This window comes from Lucilia sericata, unplaced genomic scaffold (assembly GCF_015586225.1).
Source record: "Lucilia sericata isolate MDLA Ls3-8-SP2 unplaced genomic scaffold, ASM1558622v1 Contig000784F_arrow, whole genome shotgun sequence".
NCBI lineage: Eukaryota > Metazoa > Arthropoda > Insecta > Diptera > Calliphoridae > Lucilia > Lucilia sericata.
The window spans coordinates 180,420-196,537 of NW_023994778.1; the positions used below are offsets into that span (position 1 = coordinate 180,420).

Below are 16,118 nucleotides of genomic sequence, written 5' to 3' on the forward strand. Positions count from 1 at the left end.
TTGTATAATCTGTTGTTGTGGATTTTTTTCGTCGTTTTGTTTAATCATATATTTTTATTTAGAATCTATTATTTATTTTTGTATTTTTATTATCGTAAACGAAAAATATTTCTTTAAAAATTTTTGGGGTATTTTTTTTGTCATTTGGTATAAAAATGCTGGAATTCTGGATGTTGATTTAAGTCTAGATACGAAGTTGGTACTGTAAAGTGTTTTGCGATTGAATCAGTAGAAAAAATTTATTAACAGCAAAAATGTTCAAATTCGTAAGTGTTGAATAAAATTTAATTTAATTCGTTTTATTTTAAACTGAACAAAAAATGTGTTAATTTTTTAAACAAATATTCTTATGTGTGAAAATTGTGGTGTTATTCTTTAGCAACATAATAATGTTGCTAAACATTGTAAATTATAAAAAAACATGTTGCTAAGGAAAGAACACGTGACTTTCTAAACATAAAGTTTAATTAGATTTTTAAAAGTGTTTTAAAAGAAAATGATTGAAAATCTGTTAATATAGTTCAAGAACATTCTAGTGAAAATCCACAAAAAAAGCAGTAATTTTTCAGAAATTGATCATCAAAGTCTTCTATTCATCTTCCTATATATAAAAAAATAAAGTCTGCAAATCTGGCAGAAACTACAATTAATTTCAAACATTACAAACTTCAAGAACCAAGTTTTTCGACTAAGAATATTTATGTTCTGGAATCAATTTGATAGACATTTTATTTGAGAACAATCGTCATGACCAATCTCTGAAGGGATGATAGTTTTCGAACGAATAAAAGTTTGAGAAACAGTTAACTATTCCGCTATAAGTTTCGGATGTCTCAAACTGCCTTTAGAATTTTCATAAACTTCATTGTAGAAGTTTGAGAGAAGTTTGAGGAACTTCTATAGAAGTTGAGAAATCTCAAACTCATCTGTAGAAGGCCGCGGATCCTTAAACTTTTCTATAGTAGGCTAAGAAACCTCAAATCCTACTGTTGAAGTCTGAGGAACCTCACAATCTTCTATAGAAGTCTGAGGAATCTCAAACTGTTTTATAGAAGTCTGAGGAACCTCTAGCTCTTCTATAGAAGTTTGAGGAATATCAAAATATTCAATAGAAGTTTCATGTGCCTCCAATTCTTCAATAGAAGTTTGAGGAACCTCTACATAAGTTAAAGGATCTCAAACTCTTCTATAGAAGTCCGAGAAACCTTAAACTCTTCTATAGTAGCCTGAGGATTCTCTTCGATAGAAACGTGAGGAGCTTCAATCTCTTCTATAGAAACTTGAGGTTTCCGTAGAAGTTTGAGGAATTTCAAGCATCTTCTACTGAAGTCTTTTGAAACTAAAACACTGGTATATACCTGTTTGAGGAACCTAAAATTCTGGTATGGAGGAGTCTGAGAAACCTCCGACTCTTCTATAGATGTCTGAATAACCTCAAAATTTTCTATAGAGGAGGGGGAACCTCAGACTCTTCTATAGAATTCTGAGGAACCTCAGACTCTTCTATAAAAGTCAGAGGAGCCTCAAAGTCTTCTGTTGAAGTTTAAGGAACCTAAAACTTTTCTATATATTCTGTGAAACCACAAACTCTTCTATAGAAGTCTGAGAAACCTCAAACTCTTCTATAGAAGTCTGCGGAACCACAAACTCTTCATTAGAAGCTTGAGGAACTTCAACATTTTCTATAGAAGCTTGAGGTTTCGGTAGAAGTTTGATGAATCTCAAATTTGTTCTACAGAAGTCTTAGGATCCTAAAACTCTGGTACAGAACAGTTTGAGGAACCTAAAAATATGATATGGAAGAGTTTGACGAAGCTCAAACTCTGGTATATGTAGAAGTCTGAGGGTCCACAAACTCTACTATATAAGTCTGAGGAACCACAAACTCTTATATAGAAGACTGAAGATCCTCAGACTCTTCTAAACTATTTGAAGTTTAAGGAACCTCAAACTATTCTATAAAAGTCTGTGAAGCCACAAACTCTTCTATAGATGTCTGAGGAACCTCAAAATCTTCTATTGAAGCTTGAGGAACTTCAAACTCTTCTATAGAAGCTGGAGGTTTTTGTAGATGCTTTAAGAATCTCAAAGTTCTTCTAAAGAAGTCCTAGGAACCTAAAATTCTGGTACAGAACAGTTTGAGGAATCTAAAACTCAGGAATGAAAGAGTTTGAGCAACCTCAAACTCTTCAATAGAAGTTTGAGGAACTTCAATAGAGGTTTGAGGAACCTCAAACTTTTCAATAGAAGTTTAAGAAAACTCAAAATCTTCTATAAAAGTTAGAGAAACTTGAAATTCTTAGAAGAGGATGTTTAACCTGAAATTTTTCTATAGTTTGAGAAGCCTCGCGCTAATGCATTTTTTATTTTTTGAATGAAATCTAAACTTTAATATGCTAAATTATTATTATAGAAATAAAAACATTAAATTTCTTAATTACCAATTACATATAAATTTTCAATTACTGCTTGTAAGTTCGATTTTAATAAAATTTGTTCTCTCATTTCCTTTATAGATCTGTTTATTTGCCTTAATCTCAGCCGCCTTTGCCGCCAGCATTGGCAAAGTTGAGAGCACCACAGAAAGGCGTGAAATCATTCCCCTTCTCAAGTACGAACGTGAAAACAATCCCGATGGTTCTTTCAAATTCAGCTATGAGGGTGGTGATCAAACATTCCGTGAAGAAACCGCCCATGTTGTAGATGCCGGCACTGAAGATGAAGCTTTAGAAGTATCTGGCTCTTACAGTTATGTTGATGAAGAAGGCCGTACCATTGAGGTTCACTATACTGCTGGTAAGAATGGTTTTGTACCCTACGGTACCAACATTCTTTCCGAAATCTCTGCTGCCGCTAAAGCCGCTGCCGATTTGCCCCACCCCAGTGAGGAAGAATTAAAGCGCAAGAGCCGCTCCAATAAAGTGGAAGATATCAAAGTAGAAGAACCCCAAGTTGAAGAACACAAGGTGGAAGAAGAACACAAGGTGGAAGAAGAACACAAGGCCGAAGAAGAGCACAAGGCCGAAGAAGAGCACAAAGTTGAAGAAACTAAAGTCGAAGTGGTAGAAATTCCCGCTTCGGATATGCACGAAGAAACCAAAACCGAAACTGCTTAAGTTATGGAAATAGTTACAAGGTGAAAACCCTAGAAAATGTGATATGGCTAAATGATGAACTAACTAACACGATTAGATATTTATTATAAAATAATACTTATGTATGTATTATGTGCCCTTCTCTATCCTATCAAAACTTTAATATTATTTGAGCATTTCATTTAATCTAAACTTAAGTCAACGCAAACAAACTTTGTAAACTAGTACTTCAAATAACTATCTTACTCTCTACAACACTCAGGGAATACAATAGAAAACGAAGAAATTTTTTTAATTGATTTTAGGTATTTTTAGTTATACGAATGTATATAAATTAAATGTGTGTGTACAATCCATTGGTTGTTAATAATACAATTTAATAAATAAATTTAGATTTAGTTGAAAAAACAAACTTAAAAAAAAATATCCACAACTTTTGATTTTAATTTAAATTTTTTAGCTAGGGAATCTTTGATAATGACATTGAAATTTGATTAGCACTTCAAGATATACTTCCATAAATCAATTTTTGTTAAACATTGAAATGAGGTATACCATCAGTTCATATTTATTGTTGTATCTAAATTAACCCTTAAGACATATTAAGTAGTTATGAATTTTATCTTCCGAATCCAATGACTACATTCTGTTTATTTTCGGAGTTTATTATATATGAGAATAGCACGTTTAAACTTCGTTCCTCGGCAAGGTTATTATGGTAGAACCTTTTTAATTCCCGTTTCAGAATGTTTCCGTATATGGTTAGTGTTTCGGCTTAACAATATTCGGAAACCGTTTACTTAATGACTCAAATAGACAAAAGTTTGTTTAAAGCAGCAGCAGACTGTTCCATATAGATTCCATTTCCTTGATAATCTTATGTTCTGTAACTCATATTATTTTGAACAAGTTAGAGTGCTATATTCGGCTGAGCCGAACCTTAAATACCCTCCACCAGCTACTTTTATATTAATACTTTTTTAATTGATCAAATATTTGTAGAAATAAGTTTTCTTATGTCTTAAATAGAAAAACCCCAAGATTTAAACAGCTTAAATCTGTTACAATTCCAAGATTTGTTGAACATTACAAACCCCATTTTCTTTTATATTTTTATAGCGCCCTTAGATATGCTTTAACGATATTTAATAATGTGCATGTATGCATGTGTGTGAAAGATTTAAGGATTTTCAAAATACATATATATAATTTTGTTCTACACAAATTGTTTTTAGGGGCAGGACCTAGTATGGGAAGCTAAATTTCTGTACATAAAAGCTATATTTCAGTCAAATTTTGTATCTATATCGTAATTTAGTAATAAGTAATGTGTGTTCAAGTGATTTTCTGAAGGGACACTTGCACCCAAGTTATGGACCGATCGTGAAAAAATCTTGAAATAGAATTTTTGTATACCAAACTAATATTTGTGCCAAATTTTGAATCAATAGCTTTACTTGGTAATGAGTATTGTGCGTTTAAGGGATTTTCGTAAAAGGATCTTGTATGGGAGCTATGACCAATTATGTATATAAAGACAAAATTTCAAAATTCTGTATCTATATCATTATTTGGCAATGAATATTGTGCATTTAAGTGATATTCTGGAGGGGACCTAGTATGAGAGCTATGACCAAATATGGAAAGATTGCAAAGCAATTTTATAGTGTAATTTATGTATATAAGAGCAATATTTGTGCTAAATGTATGGATATCAACATTTTATAATGAGTTATGTGCGTTTAAGTGATTTTCGGGAAGTGACCTTATATGACCAATTACGGACCAATCGGGAAAAAAATTCAAAGTAATATTTTTATATGTGAGAGCTATACTTGTACCAAACTTTATATGGATAATTTAATTTAGTAATGAGTTATGTGCGTTTAAGTAATTTTCGGGAAGGGACCTTGTATGGGAGCCATGACCAATTATGGACCGATCGGAAAAAAATTTCAATTTTAATTTAGTAATGAGTTATGTGCGTTTAAGTAATTTTCGGGAAGGGTCCTTGTATGGGAGCTATGACCAATTATGGACCGATCGGAAAAAAATTGCACAGAAATATTTTTGTATATGAGAGCAATACTTGTACTAAATTTTATATGGATATCTTAATTTAGTAATGAGTTATGTGCGTTTAAGTGATTTTCGGGAGGGGACCTTGTATGGGAGCTATGACCAATTATGGACCGATCGGATAAAACTTTCACAGTAATATTTCTGTGCATATGAGCAATACTTATTCCAAATTTTATATGGATATCTTAATTTAGTAATGAGTTATGCGCGTTTAAGTTATTTTCGGGAGGGGAACTTGTATGGGAGCTATGTCCAATTATGAACCGATCCAGAAAATTTTTTCTTTAGATGAATTTTATTGACATAAGATTTTAATTTGTAAAATTTTGTGAAGATATCAACATTCTGACGGAAGTTATTAACAAAAAACTCATTTTCCGGGAATATGTACTTTTGTATGGGAGGTATATGAAATTATGGACCGATTCTGGAAATTTTCAGCAGGAATCAAGATCTTGTGTAGAAACGAATGTATGATGACTTTCATGAAATTATCTTGCATAGTTTTCGAGAAAATTACATCAGAATGTGTAAAAAATGCTTATTTTTTTCGTAGTTGTTTTAAATTTTGATTCATAACTTTTCCCGATGTGAACCGATTTTGCTAATTTTCAATACCAAACTGTACCGGATAATAATGAATGTTTTGTGTGAATTTGGTTAAATTATATTGCTTCGTTTTAACGTGTTTTACACAGACAGACAGACAGACGGACGGACAGACGAACGGACAGACGAACGGACAGACGGACATAGCTAAATCGACTCAGAATTTCATAAGGACCCAGAACACTATCAAAAAGTCTTCATTGCATTGAATGCTTTGGCAATACATTATATTGTCGCAATGCGCGAGTGTAAAGATGGTCATGTCAACATGTTCAATTCTAGTTCTAGTTCAGTTCAACTTCAGTTCAAGTTCAGTTAAGGTTCAGTTCAAGTTGAGTTCTAGTTCAGTTCTAGTTATATATACCCTCTATCACCACTGATGGTGGTGGAGGGTATAAAAAGATTCCATTGCTTTGGATTTGAAACACTATCAAAAAGTCTTCATTGCATTGAATGCTTTGGCAATACATTATATTGTCGCAATGCGCGAGTGTAAAGATGGTCATGTCAACATGTTCAGTTCTAGTTCAGTTCAAGTTCAGTTAAGGTTCAGTTCAAGTTGAGTTCTAGTTCAGTTCTAGTTCAGTTCTAGTTCAGTTCTAGTTCAGTTCTAGTTCAGTTCTAGTTCAGTTCTAGTTCTAGTTCAGTTCTAGTTCTAGTTCAGTTCTAGTTCAGTTCTAGTTCAGTTCTAGTTCTAGATCAGTTCTAGTTCAGTTCTAGTTCAGTTCTAGTTCAGTTCTAGTTCAGTTCTAGTTCAGTTCTAGTTCAGTTCTTTCGTTGAGGAATGGTCTTCTGGGAATATCCAGAAACTATGATTGTGTATTATGTGCTCAAAACTATTCTCTTACAAGTACTAGATTATCCTTCTCATATCTGCTTAAAGTTGACGGGCAGAGGGATCACCTTTTAGTGATAAGTTCACAGAGATCTAATACGTTTTATCTGTAAAAGAACGACAATCTATGTTTTAAAATAGCACCGATAAGACATCACATTAGTCTTGTCAAAATATTGATACGATAGCATAAAGCTGTTGATGGCACTCAATGTGGATGGGATTCTGGAATTGTAGAAAGATAATTTTAGTAGAATTTGTGCTACACTAAAACTCGAGACTGTTCTTTGACAAGTACAGAGTATTATTCTGATATATACTCAAATTTGACATGAAATTGGATCACCTCCTAGTTATCAGGTCAAGCAGATCCAATAGACTTTCTCGAAAAACTTCGCAGGGAATCTATGGGCAACTTAAATCTAAAAGAAGATCTCTCCCTCGTGCACCGTTAATACATATATCGCATTATATGAAAGAATCTTCGGCCCCGTATCGGGTGGTTGCTATTGTCAAGCCGGTATTCCCCCCATCTTGGTGTTATTGCATTCACGGGCAAAAGAGGTCTTACCAATACTTCTAGTCAACTGGATCTATAAACTGGTGATGAATTAATTCATACGAGATTAACCACAATGTGTTCTCTGTAAGTAAGAACAAGCCTTTGGCTTAATTGATGGATTCGTGTTTCGGACTACCGATTATGTCTCTAGGTGCTGTTGCCGACTCAATTGAGACTAATCCATCTGCGTGGTTGTAAACGAAAGTGATGGTTTTGCATCTCGGAAGTTAAGCAACGGGGCAGCTATGGTCAGAAATAAGATAGCTCGAGTACTTAAGCAAAGTGCGTGAACATGAACCGGCATAACCATGTACAAAATTTCCACCGGCATGTATGATACACAAAGGGGCTCAGCTCACTCTGTGGTTGTAAAAATACCACTGTGAAAAAAGACCAAAACGTCAGGTGTTCACGTAAAGCACTTCGACTTCTTGTCAAGCTTCGTTTAGAAGCTAATCTGAAAGTAACAAGATGAAGCACTCTGGACTTCGAAAGTAAGTAGAACATTAGCTTATAAAAAGCACAGATTTGGTATTGTTAGCCCACGATAGTACAGATATAAAAGATTCCATCGAGTATAGTCGAGAAGAACACTAGAAGAGCAAGATCTGAAGATGATAAGCTGCCCTTTTCAACAAAGATGAAAAAGAAAAAAAGGATATAGATCGTTGGGCAGCGGTCATCTATCAGACTGATCCTGATGGTTTTCGTTGCCCGGGGATCTATATCATTGGTTGAAAGTCGGCTCTTAGACAAAAAGTGTCGATATAAAACGAACTGTAATTACATTGTATTGTACTTGTTATAAATTATTTTAAATAAAAAACCTACTCCAATATTTACATTGGCATGTGATCTTAAGTAAATGTCAGCTTTTTTTCTAAACTTAACCTTCAACTGATTTTACTAAAGTCGTTCGAAAAAGTAAATACTCAATTAGCCATATAATAATAAATAAGTAATTTAATAATACTACTTGTTAAATGCATTTAGGTGTATGAATCGCTTCTAATGGACCAAGGACATTACATTATTGTTATTTGCAAATAAACAAATAAACCTTGATTAGTATGTATTTCTTTGTAGTTTTTGTTCTTACATCAATTACATCAACATCATATCTCCTTAAAATCTGCCAAGTAAAATTTTACGATTGATATAGATTTTTTTGTACATTTCTTGTACTGCACAAATTCTTTTTTGTTCATTGTTGTCTGAATTGAATTGAAAAAATGCAACATTTCACACTTGAATAGACACATGCATCAATTATTGTTTATGATCATGTTATTAGAATGTCATACAAGTCTCTTACTTGAGTTGCATTCCGTCAATATTTAATGTCATGATATGAACGTGTAATTTGATTCGAAGAGTGTGTTCTACACTAGCCCGACATACATACATCCATCTATCCATTCATTCATCCAGCCAACCATTCAAGCAAACAACCATTATTTCTTCTATCGATCCAATGATCATGCTTTAATGCCAACTTCATTCAATCCAATAAAAATAATTCACGCTTTTATTGCACCACAACTACTTACACATCAAAGTCAATATAAATATATATGTATGTATGGAAATGTGTGTTATATTGTATTGTATTCATTTACAAAAGCTCAAAGATCTTTCCGAATACATTGAGAGACGTATCATCACTTCCATAATCTGTGTCTACTACACTCATAAATTCTGATCATAATTGTATGTCAAATGTGAAAAATTCACTCTAGTCTATTAAATCGATTTAGACTTGAAATTATTGTAAAATTTACAACTACAAAATTGTAAGTTAAATGAAGCAAATATTATACAATCACAAATGAAGAGTCAATAAGTTTAGTCATACATACAATGATTTTTATTTCGATCAATAGTTAGTTCAGATGAAAAACTTGTCAGTTAATACTTATGTTTATAGCAAATTCATAATATTATAAGACATAAATTAAGTTAAAGTGGTTACCAGTTAAACGGTAACTAATCCCATGGGAGTCATTCTTGTTGTCATGACTTGCAGCTGTCATGTTATATTTAACACAAGTTTATTTTGCTGACGCCAAGTTTCAATAATGTTGAAGTTATTACTTAGGAATCTTATTTCTTGACTGATTTTGAAATTTATACAGTTTTAAAACTGGGGATTATGATGTATTTGAAAATTCTGTACAAAATTAAATAAACCTGGAATTAAAATGATAGGGAATAGAATCCACAGGGAACATCGGTGCTGAGCCTTATGTAGATGAACCATAGGCACGAAATTGAGCCTTGATCGTACTGTGATACACTGGCTTTATAAAATCATGATTACACCAATTTTAACTTATGATCCAATAATCAAACTACTCCTAACATTATATAGGTAAAGGTGGATCATTGAGTATTATGTCAACCAATGCTCTGCGTACGTTTCTAGTTATGAAGCGGCTCTTAACTTTAGACGAAATGATAAAATATGTCTTGAACTTTAAAGCACAGATCAGCACGGTGCTACACAGGTTACTTTAAACTGGGAGATTAGAACAAATACGCTACAAATAGCAGACAAAAAGAGGACAATTAGAGCAATTAGGTGATAGAGTTACATTAAAAACAGTTTTGAATGGTAAGAAAGTTGTAACCGAATACTCTCCCAGAGGTAAGCTATGAGTACCAGGCCATTCTGTAGTATTCGGCAATGAAACAGTGAATGTATCTGGCGAAGAGTTCGACGTAACTGAAATGGTCGATAGAACCACAAAGATACTACGAAAGCAGAAAAACATAAAGTATCCTCAGAATAACCAAATCCTAGGTTACTATGATTACGGGCACAACTATATAAAATTGAACCTGCGGACTCAGACGAATGTAGAGCATGTGGAGAGGACAATGGATCTCTCATTATCAGTGCCAGTTTATTTAACACTTTCAAGAGGGAAACCAGACCAGAGCTAAGAAGGAATCTTGAAAGCGTTTCTGTGAGGAACTGGAGAGTATCACTGATGCATTACGTATACGTAAGGTGCTATTCAAAGACCCCTGTGCTCGGGGATTCCTGATGAAACCAGATAGTAACTTTACTGAAAGTAGCACCGAAACTCTGAAACTGTTTATGTAGAGACACCTCCCGGGTGGAGACAGCCTTACATGACGTTGTCGGAACTATAGAGATGGCACTTGACATATGTTATGTTATAGCATCTTTCTTGAACATAAAGGGTACATTTAATAACGTGAAAATATCCGCAATAATCGATGCACTGGGTGACCTAGGTGGTGAACAGCGGATAAAAGACTGGACAGAAAACATGCTCAAGAGTAGGGCCATTAACTCTAATATGGGTAATGGAAAGACAAGGAAAGTTGTGACAAGGAGCACACCACAAGGTGGTGTCATCTCTCCGTTGCAGTGGAATCTTGTCGTAAATAGAATCCTTTTCAGACTCAGTAGGATGGGCTTCAAAGTAATCGCATATACTGACGACGTTGTGCTTCTTATTTAAGGGCAATTTCTTTTCATAATAAGTGAACTAATGTAACCAGCTCTGAGGGTTCTACTATCACGGGTAAGGGAATACGGTCTGGGTGTCAACCTGGCCAAAATCGAACTGGTTCTTTTCACCCGGTGGTACAAAATGCCAGAATTCAGAACTCCGCGTTTGGATGGTACCATTCTGAATACCTCAAGCGAAGCCAAATATGTTGGCATAATTTTAGGCTCTAAGCTCACTTGGAAACGTAATGCTGAGAGTCGAATGAGTCACTATGTGCCTTCTATATATGTAAGAATCACGGTCATAAGACCTATTTTGACCTACGTAGCTCTTATTTGGTGGAGAGCGGTGGATACCAAGACTTACCTCTCTATTCTAAACAAGGTACAAAGATAAGCATGCCTTGCAATCAATGTCTGTTCAAGCTCTACCCCTCGGGCTAGTTTAGAGACGATGTTAAATATAACTCCCCTTGACATATATATCAAATGTATTTCTGCTAAATCTGTTCTATGAGTTAAACAGTCGAACGGACTAAAGCATGATAGCATTGGACATGATACCAACCTACAAAAGAAAGGCAGGCCAATATGGGGCAGGAAACGAACTTCATACGTAAGTCATTCAAGACCAAAATACCGACAAGGGATGATTGGGCCGCGCACACTGTCCAAAGGGACGAAATATCTAATGAATGCGCAACCAAAGGGTCGTCCCTATACTTAACCTTTGCGCAAATGGATATTCATACTCCCCTGGCGACCCTATCAAAATTAATAGATGACTGGGGTTTGAGTGAGATGGAACTCATGTGGTGAAATATCATCACTTGTAGAATTTCGAGAATAGCCCACTCTGACAACGGATAGGACTAGAACTCTCTTGTTACTTAGTTAGTTCTCGATACGGCTTCTAACTCGTATAATTACTGGGCACTGTACGATTGGACATATGTCGGAACGTATGGTCTACCCACGTTATAGCTACTGCAGAAGCTGTTTGGACGAAAAAGAAGTGGAATCGGTACAACACCCTCTATGTGACTGCCTAGTCTTACAAAAGCACAGACTACTCTATCTTGGTAGAGCTCTTTTCCATGATCTGGACTGTCTCAGAGATGCGTCACTAGTAAACATTATCGGTTTTATTAGAAACACTGGCTGGTTTTCACGCAGACCGCAAGAAATAAGTAGTCAACGAAATTAGGGAGGGAAACCATTATCTCAACATAAGGGAATGGTAATTCTACGGATATCAAAATAACCACGTAATCTAACCTACCCATTGCCAGGCTTTCGTAAAAATTAGATCCAAATATTCTCGAAAAAATATTATTCCAGATGTAACATCCCTCACGAACACTGATTGTAAAATTTTTTGGAATTACGTAAAGTAAACTGAGTTTCTGAACATCGGACATAAAACCATCATTAATCGTTATAGAAGGTTTTTGTCTTTACCACATTTTTGATGAAAAGAACTGTATTTTTCGGATTTGATGTACTTCTATCAATCTTATCTAACCTAAATTATTATAAGTATTATACCAAGTATTTACAGTGGGGTGATCTTCAACAAACTTAAGTAGAATTCGTAAGCTTTTGGTGTCTTAACGAGGTTAAAAAGAATTCGGGAGCAATTAGAGACCTCTTGATGAATTCGGGTGCAAAAATTTAACATGATATCGGAAACTAACGTTTTAACAATTTTCCCACCAGTTCCTTGAAATATCATCTGTCATGTGATTGTTTTAAATAGCTTGCTTTAACTATTGTGCCAGAGGAATCAGGATAAATTTTATAGAGGCTATAAAACTATTTATTTTCTAAACAACTGTTTGGCCTAAAATACTTTTTGCCACTCCTGTAACATTTTAAAAAGACTTACTAAATAGAATCCAATAATTTAATTTTGGTATTGCGTCAGGATGTTCACATACAAAATACATTCAAATTCGAATAGGATATCTCAGACTGTCAAAGAAGATTACATGGCTACATATCTAAGTAAATGTTTAATCATAAGTGTAGAGTATTTCATCATCAGCATTAGTCATTTGGATTTTTTGATTTATATATTTTTTACATGAAGGCCAATCAAATATGATGATGATGATGGTGGTGGTGGCAAGAAAAATAATATTACAAAATATGTACATGAATTTATTGTAGGAGTACTATTGAGATTTAGTACACATAATAGCCAGTCTTTGGATGGGATGGTAGAGAGAATGATTATTATAAACAAAAAAAAATAATAATAATGAAAACAGAAAAGAAGTAAAATATAGCGATCATCATACGGTTAAAAATAATGATCATGTTGTGGTACTAAATAATAAATTTCAACTGACATTTCCTACATTTATTTAATTCGTTTCCATTTATTTCTCTTTAGGTTTCTGTTTAATTTTACAAACATTTCAATGAAGCTGGTCACCACCGCCACCAAACACCATTAAACAACTTTTTTTTTTGCTTTTGGTTTCCACTGAAATAATAAAAAAAACCCACACAGAAAAAAATATGCACATTTTTTTTCTTAACAATCGTTTGCTTAAATTTAATTTCGATTTTTATAAATATTTTTATTTGGGTTTATAACGAATTTGTTTGATGTTCACACAGAAGGAAAATATTTTCTAACAAACACTTTATTGAAATAAATTTAATTTTCAGTAAATATTTTTACTGATTCAATAAATGATTTTGTTTGAGTTTTATTTTTATGTCAGCATATGGAATACAACAATAAAACCAGTTTTGGAATGTACTAAAATGAATTGATATAATTCTTATTTGGTTTATAACATTTAATGTATAAGTGTTTCAGTTTTCACAGTACAAAATAATAGTTTCTCGAATTAAAAACGTTTTCTTAAAAATGTTGTAAGTATATATGTAATTTTTTACAAATTTTAGTTTTAAATTTTTTAGTAAAATTTTTGTTTAAATTTAGTATATATTTTTTAACAAAATGAATTGATATAATTCTTATTTGGTTTATAACATTTAATGTATAAGTGTTTCAGTTTTCACAGTACAAAATAATAGTTTCTCGAATTAAAAACGTTTTCTTAAAAATGTTGTAAGTATATATGTAATTTTTTACAAATTTTAGTTTTAAATTTTTTAGTAAAATTTTTGTTTAAATTTAGTATATATTTTTTAACAAAATTTTTATAGATTCAATAAAAAATGTTGCTTATTATTATTGCCAAAATACAATAAATAATTTACCTGTTTCAGATAACATATTTACTTGAACTTCAGTACAAATACTAATAACTTTTGTTATTGTTTCAGTAAAATAATTGTTTGGAAATGTTGTGAATATTTATTAATGTTTTTCGTAAATAGTATATTATTTTAATAAGAAAAATCCTGAAATTTTTTCAATAAAGAATTTACGAATTTGAGTACTTGATTTTACGAATTTCGTGATAGGTCCTATTTTAGTAAAAAAAGTACTTGGCTTTATGAATTTTTTGTTTGATTTTGAATTCCATTTTTTTCTGTGCATCCAAACTATAGTAAAAGTTTAAAGTTGATATCAAACAAAAGAAGAAATAAAATAGTTAAAAAAAACACACAATTGTAATAAAACAAGACTACGAATACTAAAGATTCATAAGCACTTTAAATGTAAACCGGCCGGTAAAAAAATCGTGGTCTTTCTTTTGTATGTTAAATGCTTTACCAACTTTATTATGTTGCAAACATTCTCTGAAACTTGTATTGAATTTAAAAGCAGTACGAAAAATAAGAAAACAACAAAATATTTGTAACAGGTCGTAAAAATTTGTAGCTAATTAAATCTGAACATAAGCAGATCCCAGTAATGAAGCATAGGAAAGTAATTACAAATTCATCACCTCAATGTAGATATTCGATAATTTTGTAAGTTCTTTTAGAGCTTATATGGATCGAAATACTAACTCATTTCAGAAAGTATTAACCAGTGTTGCCAGGTTGGTTTTTTAAGGCTAAATTTAACTTTTTTATTTATCAATTAGCCTTGAAATTTATTTTACTCTCTTATTTAGCCTGAAAAACGCTAAAACGCTTTACGTGGACACGGTGATCGATTTCACCCACAGGATGAGCTTTTGTAATGTCTTACCAACGCGCCTTTGGGTATCTTACACGCAATTTGTACATGGTTCTGCGGTCCATGTACTAGCTCTTTGCTCAAGTACTTGAGCTATCCGATCTCTGTCCACTCCAGCCCCGTTGCTTAACTTCCGAGATGCAAAAACATCAGTTCAGTTTACAACCACGCAGATGGGATGGCCTCTGTTGAGTCGCCAACAGCTTCGAAACATGAATACATCAAATAAGCCGAGGACTTTGTTCTTACTCACAGAGAACACGCTGTGGTAAATCTGGCATAAACAGAGTTTTCCCTGTACGTACTTGGACAAGGAAGGAAAATTCAATGATCCATCATCACCATTCAACCCCTCACACTTCTCATTCATCCGACACACTCATAGAGAACAACATCCGATACACTCACTCTAGGTATACGAGCGGCTAAGATCCGTATACCCCTACATTCATCTTGTATCATACACAACTTAAAACTAACTCATTTCCAACGCTTAGTGTCACAGTGACTCCTCTGTGGGGTATCGGCTGACTTCGGCAACAGTATCGAACTTATCCAGAATTATGACCTTTCAGTCCTTTAACCGACAATCTCTTCTCGCAAATTTGGGTTTAAGCCACACCCATTACGTGGATTCCGAAGCCAGCCAGGACAAAGCCCTGCGGGTAACTGGCCACCCTTAGTACCAGATTATGTGGTTCTCTGGTTTGACACCATATCAAATCATTCCAAAAAAAGCCGAGGATACATTTGATCATCACCAGTTTATAGTCCCGGCAGACTAAAGGTATTGGTAGCACCTCCTTCTCCCGGGATTGCAATCAAACCAAGATGGGGACTTTTATTACACTTTTAACAGTTCATTATAAGAAAATTTAGATAATTTTTTTGGTTTGAAAACTTTCAAGTTAAATTGAATTTAGACATAATAAATAAAATTTGACGCTAATGAATAAAATTAGATCCACCTAAAGAAAATCGATAATTTTGTGTACCTCAACACTCCATGAAAACTTTATGGAAAAAGTATAGATTGCGATGTATAGGAATACAAGAGTTTGTCGATACCAAAGAATTCTTTCAATAATGATCAGGCGGATAGGCTAGCCAGAACGGAATATCCTCTTCATATTTCCAAAGTCGTTTCAGTAACAACTCCATTTAAATAGATAAAATAATCTAGAAATATGCGGGATAGACAGACATGCAAATTGGCTTAGGAACACCTTCAATGAATACATACGGTCGCAGTTGCAAAGATAGTGCAAAAGATAGGTAGAAACAGTAGCCATCAAGAAAAACAGATTCCTTGTCTATTACTACATAGAAATCCTTGGAAA

General features: G+C 33.5%; 1 protein-coding gene across 1 annotated transcript; it reads left to right on the forward strand.

Moving 5' to 3' along the window:
• Positions 1-38: 38 nt before the first annotated feature.
• On the forward strand, positions 39-3,381 carry LOC119608069 (larval cuticle protein LCP-17). The gene is made up of 2 exons (XM_037962330.1): positions 39-266; positions 2,517-3,381. The coding sequence occupies exons 1-2, from the start codon at positions 255-257 to the stop codon at positions 3,114-3,116; spliced, it is 612 nt and encodes a 203-aa protein (XP_037818258.1). The 5' UTR covers positions 39-254; the 3' UTR covers positions 3,117-3,381.
• Positions 3,382-16,118: the final 12,737 nt, after the last annotated feature.